This window comes from Nothobranchius furzeri, chromosome 6 (genome assembly GCF_043380555.1).
Source record: "Nothobranchius furzeri strain GRZ-AD chromosome 6, NfurGRZ-RIMD1, whole genome shotgun sequence".
Lineage (NCBI taxonomy): Eukaryota > Metazoa > Chordata > Actinopteri > Cyprinodontiformes > Nothobranchiidae > Nothobranchius > Nothobranchius furzeri.
In genome coordinates, this window is record NC_091746.1 from 63,271,517 (window position 1) to 63,290,553 (window position 19,037).

Here is a 19,037-nt window from a genome sequence, read left to right on the forward strand (position 1 = left end):
ACCAAAAACAATATTACACCATAAATAGACACTGGTTGAGCACCAGGACCAAGCGGAAAACCAGGAGAACCGTCCGTAAGCTCATCTATTGGCTCTGCGGCTACTTGCTAACGTGTGATTGGCCGTTCCTGCCACCTGTGTACTTGACATTTCTGCATTCCTGACATTACATAAAAGAGCCTGTAGGCTGTAGTTTTATACATTACTGTAAAGATCCCCCCGGTCGTCATGCCAGTTGCCCCCCCACTTCTAAAGTCAAAACTACGGCCATGCACCCTGGACAGGTCGGCAGTCCATCACAACCACTCGCACCTAAGAGCAAATTGGAGAGGCCCATTAACCGAACAGTCATACTTTTGGACTGTGGGAGGAGTACCTGGAGAGAACCTACATGTGCACAGGGAGAACATGCAAATTCCACGCAGAAAGACCCCAGGCTGGGATTCAAACTTGGGACCGTCACTCTGCAAGGCAACAGCGTTAACCACTGAGCAAATCAAATTCCGACATTAACCCTTCACTCTGAGTGCATCAGGCATTTTCTTGGTCGGGCTGTCTCTACTCTCGTTAGCTTAGCATGTAGATGCACTCTGGAGTTTACAGAAAAGAGGGACTACTGAAGAAAAATTAAGTCAAAGGTAAAATATTGAGACAAGCATTAGATATCAAATCAAATTATTACATTACACAATGATAAATGGTAAAAACTATTTAATACTCGTAGTGGCCTACTTGTGTTCTTTAGTTTCTTTCTTAAAGACTACCTGACAAACAGACCACAGTTTGTGAGGCTAAAGAACTGCACATCAAACCAGGCGATCAGTAACAATGGAGCACCACAGGGGACTGTACTCTCACCATTTCTTTTCACCCTGTACACCTCAGACTTCCAGTACAAATCAGAGGCCTGTCATCTACAGAAATACTCAGATGACTCTGCAGTTGTCGGGTGTATCAGAGATGGACAGGAAGCTGAGTACAGAGAGCTGGTGGAGCGCCTTGTGACATGGTGTGGAAACAATCATCTGACCTTGAACGTGAACAAAACAAAGGAGATGGTTTTAGACTTCAGAAGAAACAGGGTGGAGTCAAACATTGTTTCCATCATGGGGGAAGAAGTAGAGGTGGTTGAGGAATACAAATACCTTGGAGTTCGACTGGACTGGAGAAAGAACAGCGAAGCTGTTTACAAGAAGGGACACAGCAGACTGCATTTCTTGAGGACGCTTAGGTCCTTCAATGTCTGTAGCAAGATGCTGCAGATCTTCTACAAGTCTGTTGTTGAGAGTGTAATCTCTTCAGCCATCGTCTGTTGGGGTAGCAGCATCAGAAGCAGGGACCTGAAAAGGCTCAACAGCCTAATAAAAAAGGCTGGTTCTGTTCTGGGGACGACTGTAAAACCACTGGAGGAGAAAATGCAAAGAAGGATTCTCCAGAGAATCAAGAAAATTATGGACAACCCTGCATTCTCTTCACAAGACTGTCCGACAACGGAAGAGTGTCTTCAGTCAGAGGCTTCTTCAGTTTCGCTGCAACACTGACCGCTACTGGAGATCCTTCCTGCCAACAGCCATTGTAATATACAATAACTCTTTGATGACTTTATTATTCTGAGCTACTACAGCAATCAATTTCCCTCTGGGATTAATAAAGTATTTTTAAATTGAATTTTCAAGACAACATAAGTAACTATATTATTGTGGCAAGGTGAATAAACGAGGGCCTGGGCGGGATTTGATCCCCAGACTCCCGGGTGAGAGTCATATGCTCTAACCAGTCAGCCAAAGGGACATCCCCTTGGCCAAGTAGCCAGGGCGCATGATCAATCGGGACATTGTGACAGGACACTCACACTGTCACATTATTATTCTTCAACATAAGATGATCTAAACCTTAGATGTAAGATGGCAGGCCTCATGCTATTTCTTTAATTAATGAAACGGAACAATTCAGGACAAAATCAACAGCGTCCAGACACAGGTGTCATGTCAAATAGTTTATTTTACAGCATCACATATATCATTTACAAAAGCCGTTATCAAGTCCACGTGTAACAAATGTGCTTCTAGGTCTAAGAAAACCAACAGAAATGTTTTCACCAACTATTTGGGAAGGCTTTTCACACGTGCACTTGTGTTTTTATACATAGATACAGACGAATAACCTTACATAGCAATGAATAAAGCTCAGACTTAAATGATGGTTCCTCAATAAAAAAAAGTCAGGTTAAATGTCCAAGTTTCACATTATTAGTTAAAGGTGGACCATCTTTTAAGCACTCTACTGACCGCAGATGGGGTGAGATGTTAATATAAAATATTTTTATGCGACTTTTTAATTGTTTTTGTAGTGAAGCTAATACACACCAAGTAACAGCAGATGATTCTGGTTTGCTTCTGGCTGAAAACTATTAGCAGAGAAGTTGTTTGGACTGATTCTGCATGCACAAAATGGAAATCACGCATTAAAATTCACCTTAAATCAAAGAAACATTCCTGTTGATAAATAAGTTCAGTAAACAGTTGACTCTGTAACAGACCAAACCAAAATGTTAACGGTGCCCCCCTCCTTAAAGTCCAGCTGGAATATTACACAAGCTCACAGGCCTAAAAGGAAAATCACCAGCACATGAAAAATAAAGCCATTTACACATCTGCTGCTGATGTTTATGTTAGAAGAGAAATGTCTGAAGTCTATGAAAGAGGATTAGTGCCACTGAAAGAAAAATTAATCTGACTTTAATCTCGGATTTCTGATTTTTTTTCTAAGAATTTTATATTAAAAAAAATTTATTCCGACTTATTTTCTCAGAATTGTGACTTTTTGGCTTGAGAAAAAAATTCTGAATTGTGAGATTAAAGTCTAAATAATTTTTTTGTTCGGTGGTCCTAACCGTCTTTCGTAGGAGTCGTGGATCTGTCTCAGCTATAACTGAATCTGAGTTTGCGGGACTAAACTACAAAGTCACTGCTGTCGCCTACGAGGACTATCAGAAGCTCACAGAATTAAGACAGAAATTATAAACGACTCTGAATGTAGTTTAGATAACTGGCATATAAGAGAGAATTTGACTATTAAAGGTGAGAAACTACAATTCACACCATCAGGACACCAGAATATTAAACATGACCAGCTACAGAAGCTACAAAAGAAGGCTTCACAAAAAGTTGGAGGAAAAAAACTAAAGTATGAAAGTGACCACACACGACTCGTTTAATGAGTTTTTACATCCTTCTGTTCTTTGCACACAAAGAAGGAAAGATGAGAGGCTTGAAACTACATCCTTGGAAGTTTTCATGGAGCTGATGATCTGGGCTCAGGGGGATTTTAGGGGAAGATCCAGAATGTGCAAAGACGGTTCAGGCCACATCCAGAACACCAGCTGCCACCAGCTGCCTGGAAAGCCAATCCAGCCCCTCGTGGAGGCCCATCCCACTGCGGGCGTCGCAGCCCTGAATGTGCCAGCTCCTCCCACAGCACAGCTTGTGCAGACTCAGCAGCTCCGTCATCTCCTCCACGGAGACGGCGCCAGGAACGTCCTGAAGCCAAACAAGGTGATGAAAAACTGAATCTGAGCAGAGATAGCATCACGCAGGTTTTTTTTTTTTTTTACAATCTTACCTGCTTGTTTGCAAAAATGAGCAGCAACGCATCCCGCAGCTCCTTCTCTGTCAGTAGTTTGGCTAACTCGCTGTGTGCCTCCATCAGCCTGTCCCTGTGGCAGCTGTCAATCACAAACACCACCGCTGCATGGTGGAAGAACAAAGGAGGAGGGATGAAGTGGTGAACTTTAATTACTGAAAAATCACTTCATAAGTTTTAAATTCGGTCAACATCCCTAAAAACATGGTGCCTGCTGAAAAGGAAGTAATAGTCTAGATATCTAGACGAACCGTGGAAAAAGGTTGGTCTAGCCATGCTCCATTGTAGTCTCAGCAGCCCGGGATGGATGGACGAGGGAAGTTTATAAAAACGGACAACAGTTCCAGACAGATTAATTTCATATGGCTGTCTTCATCACTTGGGAGAAATGTTCCTAATCATCTCATTGAAACACTTGCATCAAGCATGCCGCACCAACGGTGGAGCTGCTCATTACTGACTTCATGTTTGCAACTTTAACTTACGCTTTGTGGGGGTTTACGAGCTTTTGCAGAGGCATTGCCTTAAACTTTTGATCAGCTGTGAAATGAACCTTGCTAACATCCAATCATGCAAAATATGATATGTAGCCATTTTTCCTGAGAAGTCTTAAAGAGACAATCAGTAGTTTTTACCAGTAATTTCTGGATATATCCATCAAAACGTTGTTGAAAATGGATAAAATGACATCAAGTTGATGAAAAATATTGGTGGCTTGATAACAGCATTCATAACGGGTCTAAAGTAGATAGCGTGCAGGTCTAGCATCTTTGGCAGACGCCATTTTCAAACGCCGTGTTTCCTTCCGGCCAGCTCAGGGTCCTGCGCCTGACAATGACATCACACTAGATGATTGGCTGGATGTATGATTTACGGAAGTTACGTTACCACGTTTAATAACAAAACTGCTAAACTCTTTCCAAAACCCATATGAAAGAACAGAAACGAAAAAGAGATGCAATATCTTTTGGCCGAGTGGCATTGCCGTAGTATGATGACGTCATCGGCAGGTGTAGGACCCCGAGCAGGTCCAGAAACTACAGTCTGAAAATTAAATTTAAGTTAAATTAAAGTCCCATCAGTTGTCACACACACTGATGTGAGTGCGAAATTTGTTCTCAGCATCTGACCCATCCCCTGGGGGAGCGGTGAGCTGCAGACATGACCGCACTCGGGAACCATTTGGTGGTTTAACCCCCCAATACAACCCTTAATGATGGGTGTCAAGCAGGGAGGCATTGGGTCCCATTTTTTCTACATCTTTGGTATGACCAGACTAGGAATCGAACCCTGATCTCCCAGTCTCAGGGCGGACACTCCACCACTAGGCCACTGAGCTGGTCAAACTACAATTGGTAAAACAGCATTGCGTTCTCACGATAGAATTAACTGAAGGACCATCAAGGCCTGAGGAGTCACGCCGAGGCCGCCCGTTTTCTGCTCCGCAGGTAACAACCTTTACCGTAATGTTTTTTTAACTGTTGACAGTCACGGTGATGTCTGTACTGCCCCCTAGTGCCAGAAAACTACACACTGTCACTTTAATGTAACATTAAAAATAAAACTTTACTCAAGTTAAATTATCCTACAAGATATTCTCTGATAATTTAAAAAATGTATGACACAAAATACAAAGACTAAGAACATATTACAGTTTAAGTTTTTATCTTTGTAAACTGTAACATAGGGAGTCTAAGTCTACTTCCGCACCATGGGTCCCCGGAACAGGGTATCTGCAGGTTTAAGAGAGCTAAATTTAAGACTTTTAAAGACCTTTTTTAAGGCCACTTTGACCAAACTTAAGCGATATTTAAAATTTTATTTAAGCTATAATTTCCAGCTATTGCCTGGAACCGGTGCTAATCACGTCGCGAACGTGGGATTAGGCATCCAGTTACCATTAAATTTGCACTTCCCCATGGCGCAAGCTCCCACTAGCTTAACCAGCTAATGTGCTCATCTAAAAATAGCCCCCCTTTCACAACCAACTGAATGAGTACGGTTCCGCTTACGCCAACATCATACACAAAAAATGCTGAAAACTAACTAGAAATTCACGAAAATTTTATAGAAATAAAATAATCTTGTTTATTGTCTTTGGTAATTTAAAACCTTTGGAAACTTTATTTAAGGATTATTTGTCATTTTTAAGGATTTTTAGGGCCTTAACTCATTCACTGCCATTGACGACTAAAGTAGCCATTTTAAATCCAACCGTTCACTGCCAATGACGACTTAAGTCGTCATTTGCATGTTTTTACTGTGCGGGCGTCGGAACGAGCCCCCACGTCGTGAGAACAAACATCCTAGCTCTGAAGCCGATCTTCATCCGCATACGTCACACGTCACGTGATCAGGAAGCAGAAAATCCGTGTGTTAGGAGATCGTTTTGGGCCGCTGTTGTAAAAAAAAGTGAGGCGTGGACCGGAAAAGCTTCTGCCGATCACAATTCAACAACGGATTATGAAAGAACAGATAATGCTCAAAACGCGCGGATTCTTCCTGAAGTAAGAGGTGTCTCCGCTTTGTTTTAGTTGTTTTGGCGTCAACATTATCCTAGCGCAACGTTCTGTCACTCTTAAAAAAACAGTAAAAACTGCGAGAAACGCTGGCAGCGAATGAGTTAAATGTGGAAAAGCAAATGTAAGACTTTTTAAGGACCTGCAGATACCCTGCCGGAAGAACGAATAAATGAATGCAAGTCAACGGGGCTAAAAACGCTATTTTCCAATCCGTTTTGCCTTACGCCCTGGATCGCACACATGTTATACTGCAATTTAAATGAAAAGTAATGATGGGTGTTTTGACCCCGCCAGTCACGTACTTTAATTTATTTACTTTGAGATTTATTAGCTTGTAAAAGTTTGTAATTAGCATCACTACAAACCAGAAATTGTCATGTTGCATATGTGACATCAACGCAGAATCTCCTCTCCCCAAAGTAACTGCTACTTACCAAATGACCAGATTCATGGTGGTTCTTTCCTCCTGTGGGAAGTTTGCTGAACTTACAGACCTTTTCCCTCAGTTTTCTCCATGTCTGGTTAGATGACGTCACTTTCATGAGGCGCATTTGTATTCCCATACTCATTTTCACACAAAACCTAAAATAGCGTTCCCCCATTTGAAAATAAGGGCGTTCTTGGTATGATGTCTGTGAATTTCAAAGACACACTTTGATCTGTGAAATCCATGGCGCAAAACAAGCGGGATTAGGAAATAGCGTTTTTAGCCCCGTTGACTTGCATAAATTTTTTTGTTAATCTGGAGACCCATGGTGTGGAAGAAGGTGGGTGTGCCTTCGGCTCCCTATTGGTACACGTCTCTGCCGAACTGAATGTTCCTTACTGAAAACTCCAAATCTGAATACATGTACTATTACACCCCAGATGTTTTTTGTACAACAAATGCTCCACAATATGAACATGTCATTATATCACCTAAACCACGACTAAACTAAAAAGAAATGCCAAGCAGAACAGAACATACCTTGAGTGTTCAGATAATAGTGTTTCCAAAGGGGTCGGAGTTTATGTTTTCCTCCTACATCCCAGATGGTGAATTTCAAGTTCTTATATTCTACAGTCTCCACATTAAAACCTTGAAACAGACCAGAAACAAGCTGGATTTAGGACAACATTTACTTGATCATACCGCCAGCCGATAAACCAAAACCCTTTACCTATAGTTGGGATGGGCTGCATGAACTCATCTTGCTTCAGCTTGAAGAGGATGGTGGTTTTCCCTGCTCCATCAAGTCCAAGAGTCACAACACGGATCTCCATTTTTGGACCAATGTGGACTCTATTATCCTAAAGAACAAAAGCAAGTTTTTAGAACTTTCATCTTTTTGTTCAATTCCGAGAGAACAGTAGGCCTAAGTAGTGGTGAAGAGGGAGCTGAGCCAGAAAGCCAGGCTCTCGATTTACCGGTCAATCTACATCTCAATCCTCACCTATGGTCATGAGCTTTGGGTAATGACCGAAAGAATGAGATCGCGGATACAAGCGGCCGAAATGAGTTTCCTCCGTAGGGTGGCCGGGCTCAGCCTTAGAGATAGGGTGAGGAGCTCGGACATTCGGGAGGGACTCGGAGTAGAACCGCTGCTCCTCCGGATCGAAAGGAGTCAGTTGAGGTGGTTTGGGCATCTGGTCAGGATGCCTCCTGGACGCCTCCCTGGGGAGGTGTTTTGGGCATGTCCTGCCAGCAGGAGGCCCCCAGGTCGACCCAGGACACGTTGGAGAGGTTACATCTCCAATCTGGTCCGGGAACGCCTTGGTTTCCTGCCGGAGGAACTGGTGGAGGTGGCTGGGGTGAGGACTGTCTGGAGCTCCCTAGTTGGGATGCTGCCCCCGCGACCCGGACCCGGATAAGCGGAGGAAGACGACGATAGTAGGCGGGGGTGGTTTGTACCTTAGTGAAGGTGACTGGGATGCCTGCATCCAGCTGAATGTGATCTGCGAGCTCAGTGAACTGGTGCTGCTGCTTCTGAAGTGTCTCCAGCAAACAGTTGATCTCCTGCTTTGCCAGCACAACTCTGCAGTCGTCCTACACCAAGAAAGAAGCAACACACATCAGACACCCTTACATACACACGAGCTTAAAGGTTTCATTCAGTTTAGAATAAATCTGCTGTGGTCTCTATAGGCAAGGCAGCTTTATTTGGCAAATGCAAATCAAAGTGTTTTACAGAAGTAAGAAGAGCAAACAGAAAATCAAACAAAGAAATGTAGACATTAAATTCAGATTTAACAAACAGATAAAAGGCATAGTCAAAAGGTTAGCAGTTACAGAGCAGAATGTGCAGCATAACAAACATTTATTCATAGGCTGATGAATACATGAAGGTATTTCATTTTGATTTAAAAGTCATTAGATTTGGGACACATTTGAGGTCATGAGGAAGCTAATTCCATCTGTGTGCAGTAGCGATGGGTGCCGAATTCGGTACTTTTTAAGGTACCGACCGAATTCCATAGTACCGACTGAGCACCGATTCATGCCATTTGAAACGGTGCCTCGTTTTGGTACCCGTCCTTCATAACGAGAACTTGCCTAGACAGCTGTGCATGCGCAAGAGCGTTTCGTTGGTCACTGCGAGCCAGTTGTAAGCAGAGCAGCATGGTAGAAAGAAAGCCCACTAAAGCTTGGGTCCACTTCACTAAATGTGATGGGTAACTGGGTGATGATGAAACCAACGACAACGATCTAAGTGAGACATCCTCATCTTAATCTGCTCCGGTAGGTAAATAAAATGTTTAAGATAACGTTAGCTTGATTTGTTAGCTTCCGTTTCAATAATGGTGCGTTCGGTTTCTCCTTGGAACTCCGAATTTCCGACTAGAAGAACATGAACGCGCTCTAAAAATTGGCTTCACTTTACTAAATGCGACGGGTGATTGGGTGAAGATGAAACCAGCGACAACGATCTAAGTGTGAGGCATCATCGTTTTAATCTGCTCCAGCAGCTAAATAAACTGTTTAAGATAACGTTAGCTTGATAAATTAGCTTCCATTGCCACTAGGGCTGGGCGATATGGCCTCAAATCTATATTGCGATATAATCGGAAGCATGTGCAGTAACGATATATATTGCGAAATATTTTTTCCTCTGTTTATTTATGTCAAAATGATATGCTTTTAAATATCCTCATGTGGCAAATATATGCCACTTGAGGCATATAGGCCTCCTCCTCCGCCCACTCCATGCTTGCGGTCACTGCCATTCTGTTGCCCCAATGTCAGCAGGGTGCGCATCTTAGTGACGTCATGCGGTATCATTACCCAATTTTATATTGTTTCTACTTTATATTGTTTATATTGTGGGGGACGCTCCAGGAGTATGGGGTGGGTGGCTTTCTGTTATGGGCCATTCAGTCCCTTTACCAGAGGAGCGTGAGTTTGGTCCGCATAGCCGGTAGTAAGTTCCCGGTGAGGGATGGACTCCGCCAGGCTGCCCTTTGTCACCGGTTCTGTTCATTACCTTTATGGACAGAATTTCTAGGCGCAGCTGTGGTGTGGAGTGTGTCAAGTTTGGTGGCAGGAGAATCTCGTCTCTGCTTTTTGCGGATGATGTGGTCCTCCTAGCTTCATCCAGCTCTGACCTTCAGCTCTTGCTGGGTAGGTTCGCGGCCGAGTGTGAAGCGGCTGGGATGAGGATCAGCACCTCCAAATCTGAGACCATGGTTCTCGACCGGAAAAGGGTGGCTTGCCATCTCCGGGTCGGGAGAGAGGTCCTACCTCAAGTGGAGGAGTTTAAGTATCTCGGGGTCTTGTTCACGAGTGAGGGTAGGAGTGATCGGGAGATCGACAGGCGGACTGGTTCAGCGTCTGCAGTGATGCGGACGCTGAGCCGATCTGTCGTGGTGAAGAGGGAGCTGAGCCAGAAAGCCAGGCTCTCGATTTACCGGTCGATCTACGTCCCAATCCTCACTCATGGGTAATGACCGAAAGAACGAGATCACGGATACAAGCGGCCAAAATGAGTTTCCTCCGCAGGGTGGCCGGGCTCAGCCTTAGAGATAGGGGAGGAGCTCGGACATTCGGGAGGGAGGCGGAGTAGAACCGCTGCTCCTCCGGATCGAAATGAGCCAGTTGAGGTGGTTTGGGCATCTGGTCAGGATGCCTCCTCGACGCCTCCCCGGAGAGGTGTTTCGGGCATGTCCTGCTGGCAGGAGAGGTTACATCTCCAATCTGGTCCAGGAACGCCTTGGGGTCCTGCCGGAGGAGCTGGTGGAGAAGGCCGGGGTGAGGACTGTCTGGAGCTCCCTAGTTGGGATGCTGCCCCCGTGACCCGGACCCGGATAAGCGGAGGAAGACGACGACGATCGTTTATATTGCCCATCCCTAATTGCCACCATTGTTATCAGCTAATGGTGCGTTCGGTTTCTCCTTGGAAATTCTAACTTCCCAGTAGGAAAAATCAAAGACAAAAGGACGGCAAAACGAATGAAGATACACAGTAAATTTAGTTCACAGTAAAGATGTTTGCTTCAGTTTAATTATCAGCTTATAAAACCACAAGGACGATGTTAAAATACAAACAGTTGTATGTCATTTATCGTGATATTTATCAAATATGGTTATAAATTGAGAAAAATATATATTTAATTATAAAAGAGAATTAAAATATTAAACACTCAAAAGTATCTAAAATTGGTACCGTTAAGTACCGGTATCGATTCCTAGGTACCGGGAATTAGTACTGAATCGATTCAAATGTCAAAGGTACCCATCCCTTCACCATGCTTGGTTCTGACCCGGGTTCTACCAGCTGACTGCCAAGGATCTGAGAGCCCAGCTGGGTGTATATACTGGAAGGAGATCCAACATGTACTTAGGCCACATGCTATTGAGGGATTTATAGACTAGTAGAAGCTCTTACAAGTCGATTCTGTAGTTTACGGGTAACCAGTGTAGGGAACTGGGGTGATGTGCTCGGTTCTTTTGGTTCTTGTTAAGACTCTAGCAGCAGCAATCTGAATAAGCTGCCATTGTTTTACAGCTGTTTCTCTCTAGTATGAGACAAGAGGTTTTCTGTGGGAAAAAGGATCTGGCGTTCCTGTTTCAGGGAGCAGATGTGGGGATGGAAAACTGCTCATTAATATTCATGCTATGCAAACATCTCAACTCTGACAGCAAATGTGACTCTTCCACTGCTTTTTTTTCACTCTTCCATTGATGTTTTACCTCCACAAATAACACAAGCCTGATGTGCCCCGCCATGTTGAGAAGTTGCTAATACTAACATTTAGCTTCTACTGGCCGAGATGCACTCACATGGGGGGAAAAAAGTCTCATAAGATTTGTGCGTGTGTATTTAGATTTGTGTGTGTGTAGAAAGATTTATGCATGTGTAACTCTTGATTTGTAACTTGCGTTTACATTTTCATGTGCAACTTCAGCTCCTACTCATACAAATCATTAAATACACACATAAATGGTACACATGGACAAAACTACATTACACACAGATCCGTTTACAGGTACAAAAATCCTTTTGAGAATCTTCTCTCACCTGACTGATTTGTGCATACATGCTGCATTTGAATGCTGGGTAGAAGCTGGGAAATCTGAATTTCCTTTGGATTTAGTCTAACTTTGTGTTGACGGGACACATGTGTTTGAAAAAACAGAGTATCTCAGGATCCTGTAGTTATAAAAGGACACACACACACACACACACGAATAATTCGAGTACAAAAACGCCTCGAGTCAAATTCTCTGCCTCGAGGCTTCGTTTAAATCCACAGTGTTGACTTATTTTAACAAGTTTCCTCTACGCCGCATTTTTCGCTGCAGGAGTTAAAGTTTACATCACGGAGAAAAAGTTCAGCAGATACGTTTGTTTATATTTGGCCGCTGCGTGCCGGTTGTGGGGAGGGAGGGGGGACTAGGTGCTGCACACAGACAGCTGGTGTGATCAGCTCTGAAAAGCTTTGATCACAATTTGCAGATCACGTTTATTTTTCACGGAGGTCGGCTGCAGATTCCTCTTCCGTCGGCATGCTAGGAATCGAAGCTAGGAATCGAAATAAAAAACGTTGAGCGATTCCGGGAAAAATGAACAGTTGGAACTGGTTCCAAACGATTCTCGATGCCCAACCCTATTTATAAGAGTACTCGATTAATCGATAAAAGATTCGATAGAGTACTCGATTACAAAAATATTCGATAGCTGCAGCCCTAATCTGGATACACACACACAAATATCTACATACACACACACACCCAAATCTACACACACACACACACACACACACACACACACACATATCTACATACACACACAAATCTAGATACACACACACACACCCAAATCTAGACGCACGCACGCACGCACGCACGCGCGCGCGCACGCACGCACGCACGCACACGCACACACACACACACACACACACACACACACACACACACAGATCTTTTGAGCCTTTTTTCTCCCCATACCCTCTGCTCTCTCCCGCATACTAAATCAATACAGCAAGAGAATTGAGAATTACGTTTCCAACCTGTTGAAGCGTTTTTTCGCAGTGCAGACAGGCAGTGGACACCTGAGACAACAGGATGGTCATGTCCTCTTGCTGCTGCCTCAGCCAGATCAGCCTCTCCCTAACGTGAGCGTCCACCACGCTCAGCGCCATTTCCTCTTGACGACACAGAGTCTCGTGGAGATCAGCGAAGTAAGCCCGGACACAGGAGCGCGCGCTTTCCGCTGTGCCGGGGACCTGAGGAGCACACGGAAAAGATGCCAGAACCAGAGGAAACCATAGGGATGAGAAGGGAAGCTCAGTAATTTATCTTACATGTTCGGTGTGTGCCATGCCCACACCGTCCTCCACTATCTGCTCGCCGCCCTCGATCTGCTGCACGATGCCCACGAGCTTCCTCGAGTACTCAGACACCTCCTCTGTGAAGGTGCGGATGCAGTGGGCCATGTCCAGAATGGACGCGCGGATCTGATTGGCTTCCGACTCGAGAAGAGCGTGCTGAATAGAAAGTTTGATGAGCGCTTAAGATTAAGACTTCACAAAAAGCCCGTTTCAGGATGTTCTCCACATACTTTATGTCCCTGGTGCTTGCCATACTCCTTACACACACAGCACATGAGAGGCCCAGACTGACAGGCCTCTTCCAGACAGACGAACTCAATGGCGTGAATTTGATGCTGCGGGCAGAGTGTTTTCTCATGAGGTTTATCAGCCAGTGGCACGCGGCGGTGTTTGGCCAACGTACGAGTGGAGTGGGTGAGCTGGGAGCACTCGGCACACAAGTGGGTGGCGCACACCGTGCAGTACATGGACGCCGTGTGGCTCTCGTCCTCGTCACATCGGATTATACACTGAGGAGTAAAACAAGGAAGTCAGCAGGTGCAACATGACTTATAGAGGCTCCTACAACAGCCGCCTTACTTCTCCCATGCCTTTCAGTGCATCATCGGCCATTCCTGACTGGTTGGTGGCTCCATTCTGGAGTCGCTCCAAGAGTTCAAGCAGAGCAAAGTTCTTCTTTAGGCCCCAAACTCCAGAGTCCCCTAAGAAGACGTGAAGAAAGACGAACAGATTATATAAATAAAATGACCAAACATCCCTTTCATATTATGCATTGTATTTACTGGCCAGTGGGGGGAGCAACTTATATATGAATAAAAGTATCGGTCTGCTGTAGTCGTTGACTGGTTCGTGGGGCACAGCCTGGACAGATCACTGGTCAGGGTGTAACCCACACAGGGACACACAAATGGAGGGGTTTAAACAGCACCAAATCACAACGTAAGTCGTCTCAAGGCACTTCACAAGGTTCACAACCTACTTATCAGTGCAGAGTTCACTTCATTATGCCAGTTTCCTGTGTAAGGAAACCCAGCAGATAGCACTGAGTCACTGACTTGTTGTGTTAATTCAAATTCTAAATTCAAAAATACTTTATTAATCCCAGAGGGAAATTGATTCAAGTGTTTCAGTAGACAATTCCAAGACCAGACATACATACATAGACACTTAGACTTATTTAGAGACTTAAATAAGTCAGACACCTAAATAAAGTTCATTTAGAGCAGGGGTGTCGAACTCGAACTCACACTGGGCAAAAATGAAAAACTGGGACGAAGTCGCGGGCCAAACTCAATATTTTTTAAAAAGTGACGACAAATGTGCACATTTTCCTTTATCTGTAGATAAGAACGGTTGAACCTTTTTATTTGGAAACAAACTCATTTTTGCAGTAACACTGAATGTGGAATAACCAAATGACACACGAGCAAGTCGATTTTAAATAAAGCAACCACCAGTGGTATTCATTACTTATGTCTCAAATTTAAAAAATATATTTTACTCCTTAAAATCTGCATACATTCAGCATTTCTTCTTATTTTTTCTCTTTTGAGTGTTTCTATTTTATGTTTTCTGGTTTATTTTTTACTCTCCTTTGTTGCTCCTGTAATGAACGTTATTGCTGCTGTGACACCAAGCTTTCCCCACTGAGGGACAATAAAGGGATTTTCTATTTTATTTCTATTTCTATTCTTCTATCTGTAATCTTTCCTGTTTTAAAGTAGGTTTAATTTATTTTCACAGGCCAACAACATAAATAAGAATAGTAATTCTCTTAAATGAAAATGCAATATCTCACCTATTAACTTTCATGCTTCGGAACAGAAAAGGTTAATAAAACCAAAACAATTCAATCCCAGTTTTCTCCACTCCGATTTCCTGTCATGCTCACCTGTTCCAGCCTGACCTGCATCTGTGGGGTTGGGCTCTGAGCTGAGGAAGGAGTTCATCAGTGAGAAACAGGTGCTCACACAGGTTTGTGCTGCTGGACATGGAGAGCACCTGGACCACGCAATTGTGTCGGGGAGGGGGATAAAAGCTGCAGCAGCCACAGAGTCATAGTGACTTGAGCGTGTCGCTAAACTGGAGTTAAGTCATCTCGGTCTGGAAGTTGGTCGGTGCGCTTTCTATTGTCAGCAGCAAACATTACTGAGCTGTTAAAATCCATTTCTGAGCTTCAAAGTCGACTAATTACGGATTAAACTCAGCGCTGAGTTTTTCTCCTTGAAGCATCAACATGTTCCATCTTTGTTGAAACACCCTTCCTCCTGCATCAATCTCACTCTTCCTGGACATTTTGGGATAATGTGTGGAGTTATTTTCACTTGTTGCATTAATTAAACATGGAAGTGGATACACTGCAACCTAGTGGTGAGTCATTGCACTGGGAACACAATCGCCATGCATTATGGGAAATGTAGTTTATAGTTGATGTGCGCTTTGAAGCGGCATAGACCTATTTTAAGACACTTGAATCTCTCGCCCGCCGGCCTTGTGTCGGACACATGTGATTTAGAGCATTATTATCCAGATGCTATTAGTCAATGTAAAAATACATTTAAATTAAATTAAATTCTGCCACGACACTGGGCTGCCCAAGGATGTGCCTGACGTTAAATTAGCTTTACTAAGGACAAATATTGTCTGATGCTGATGTATAAAAAAATGGTAGATATCGGCCTGATATACTGGTCCACACACACACACACACACACACACACACACACACACACACACACACACACACACACACACACACACACACACACACACACACACACACACACACACACACACACACACACACACACACACACACACACACACACACACACACACACAAATCTTTTGAGACTTTTTTCTCCCCATACCTACTGACCTGGTATGAGGAGTGCACCCACTTTTCATCACAGAGTTGGCGGAGAAAACCAACTACAGTGAGGGGAGCTGTGCTAACCCTGGCTGTTCCGAGCCGCTTTTGGCTGAGTAGCAATGTTGGGAAAAGGGTTAAACTCCCTTTGTCCTTCACTCTGTGAGCAGGAAGGTGAAACACTCCAGAGCATCCAATGCTTCCTCCCCCAGCCAATCAGTGACTGGCAGTCCTCTGACGTTGCGTTTTTCGTCCCAGTTTGGTACACTTGGAACCACTTTGAAGCAGACAAATAAAGGAGCAGCGACCTGGTACCCGTTACTAGTGAAACTGGGCTGAATCGAGTGGAGCTCTGCTTAGAAGGTACTGAAGGAAAAATCTACAAGTGCAACAGAGAACATTTACACCTTTGTCCAGATTCAATTCAACCACCTTCAGAGTTTTCAAGATTTTCCAGCACCGTACAGTCATGATTTCCACACACATGGAGAGACGCTAAATGGACAAAATTATTGTCTTGCTGAATTTCATTATTGGTCTAAAACTCATGCACGTCAATTGGATATTTTTAGCGATGTCCCAATACGACTTTTTCACTTCCGATACGATATCGATGTTGCAGCCTTCAGTGTTGACCGTTACAGATATCAATCTGATACGATATCAGCACAAATCATACTTTTACCCGTTTCCTAATGTGGAATGTATGAAAGGCTTGATCAACTGATATTACTCAACTGGAGAACAACAGCCAATAACAATAAGTATGAAAAATTTCTTTTGTAACCATTGGTTGCTGTAGCTGCCCCTGGCACCATGAAGAAAAGAACGGAGAGCCTCGACGGGTGCATAAACTTTTATTCGTTTCTCTGGTCCAATGCCTTGGACTTCACTCCATGAGTTGCACTGTGAAAACTGTTTAGAGATATACAAAGCATAAATAAAAGGTGAACACAACTTCGATGTCATAACAGAAATGAATTATATTCTCACATTTACCTTGCTCCACTGGCCAAGGATGCTAAACAAACCAATAAGTCCTTAAAGCTGCTTTATCTGTAGATTTGAGTGGGGATGGACAAGAATAACAAACAATGACTATAGAGTGTCGAAGTAATAACCCAAACAAAAGCGTCAATACAGCAAAACTTACGTGGGGATGCAGTCGGCACTGTGCAGCTGAGGTGAATTTAGACCAAAGACATAATTTCAACACTTCAAAAGTGTTATCTTCTCTACAAACAACTTAACCCAAGCCATTTTCTCTGGAAGGGTGTGGCTTATATAAAATCTGTGAGCCAATTAAGAGTCATTGCCATCAGCTGCTCATCTGGCAGCTACAGTTGCAAAAATGTGAACCTTAACGAACCGCTTTTATAGGAGACTTTTGATGCCATCCGATATAATCCGATACAGTGTTTTTGGGCTGATATGGAATGACCTCCGATATCGGAATGGGACATCCCTATGTTTTACTTTGTGAAGTGCACCAAGACGACTTGTCGTTATTTGACGCTTTATAAATAAACTGAATTGAGTTTCACTTTCCAGTGTCAGCACCAATGCATGACTTTAAATAACGGAGATGTTGATGTAAACAAATACTGCAAGACTACACAAAGTTTTAGGACAAAGTCAAATCAAACCTACTACGAAGGAAGGTCTGGATCTGAAATGTGTTCATGTTTTATTTCCCTACATTAGACTGTTTTCGATTGTGAGCTCTTTTCTCTGCAGCCTAACAGCATATTTGCATCTGCCGTCCAAGAACCAGTAAAGTACACCCTGCATCTTATGATGACTGTGTATTCTCTGTGCTTTGCCACTCCAAGATAATTTCAGTCAGGAATACCACTTGGATGTTATGTTACTTCTGAGATGAATAGTTGTTTGTTTTTAGTGATTGAAGAAATATTTTTGTCATTTTCCCAGGCATCCTCAGAATTTGTTCAGTTCAATAAAATTCTACCAAATGTTGCAAATCTGCATCCTTCTTCGAAGGCCAAATTATGTTATGTCCTTCACTCACCCAGCTCGGTGACCTGTCGGTCAAAGGGGCAGCGGACCGCTCTGCCGTGGAGGGGCAACCGGGTGAGACAGTCGTGGCACACGGTGTGGCCACAGAGCAGAAGACGGGGGACCTTGTCACCTTGGAGGGAGAAGACGTCCTCACACACACCACACTCCAGCACCTGCAAGTGACAGCACAGCTTGAACACTGCCTGTCTATGTGTCTGTCTGTCTGTATCTGCTGCAAGGTGACTTCCACACTCAGGATCACGCACACTTGTAAGGAATTTTAATTTGTAACTTTAGGTTTGACTTGATGCAGAAAAGCAGAGGTACTTGAAAAATAGTGATGAGATAAAAAAATCCCAGGGTGTTGCAGTCACTTTGACATAGTGACTCCCAAGGTAAACATCACGAGACGCTTTGCCCACATTTTATTCTGTAAACTAAAATTAATTCTTCCAACAGCTGCTACTGTACACCCTTATAATGCACTGACTAGCTGATTGCTTGTTTTTGTTTATAAGGCTGCAGCGATCAGAAACTTGTGCTAATGCCAACCGGCGGTTTTCGAGCTGGTGCTAGCTCGCAGCAAACGCTTCTTAATGACAAACGAGTCTTCTGGAATGCATAAACGGCTACAATAACATGATGAAACGCGTTTGCACAGCTATTACACTGTCAAAATCCGTATTTGGCACCCACTGCGACCAACGCCAACGCAGCAGCCTTAGCTTCCAACTAGAAATACATCAAGCAAGTCTGAACCAGCGGACATTTATCACCAAAGCTAACCAAATAATATGTTCACAGCAATAACGACCTAGCTGCGGAAATTTGTGACATGTTTACGACCTTCACGGTGCTTCCACTGGCTCCCCTCCCGTGCCGGAGACAGGTCTCCATCGTCGCTCCTGCGCCCTGCTTGTTTATTCCTGCTGCAGCGGCGGCCATTCTTCGACGACGGCGAGCGAGAGAACTGAGCATGCGTGAGAGGATAATCCCTCAACAACTTCCGCGGTGTCAATTTTGGTATACTTTTTGTAGTAATTTTGTAACCCACGTTCACTAAATAAATCGCATAGTGATAAACAACCGATAAATGACCCGCATTTGTATAGCGCCTTTCAGAGTCAGAGGACTCTGTAATTTCATTCTTTTAATTGTCTTTACTTTTTACCCTTTAA

At 43.7% G+C, this 19,037-nt stretch overlaps 1 protein-coding gene across 1 annotated transcript; it reads right to left on the minus strand.

The window, feature by feature from the left end:
• Positions 1-3,195: 3,195 nt before the first annotated feature.
• Positions 3,196-18,852, minus strand: trim23 (tripartite motif containing 23). Its single transcript, XM_015943099.3, has 11 exons — positions 18,706-18,852; positions 17,870-18,032; positions 13,551-13,672; positions 13,202-13,480; positions 12,945-13,127; positions 12,651-12,866; positions 8,056-8,190; positions 7,325-7,454; positions 7,132-7,242; positions 3,622-3,746; positions 3,196-3,539 (listed from the first exon to the last, which is right to left on the minus strand). Exons 1-11 carry the CDS (start codon positions 18,835-18,837, stop codon positions 3,360-3,362), a joined length of 1,776 nt encoding a protein of 591 aa, XP_015798585.2. The 5' UTR covers positions 18,838-18,852; the 3' UTR covers positions 3,196-3,359.
• Between the last annotated feature and the right edge of the window lie 185 nt (positions 18,853-19,037).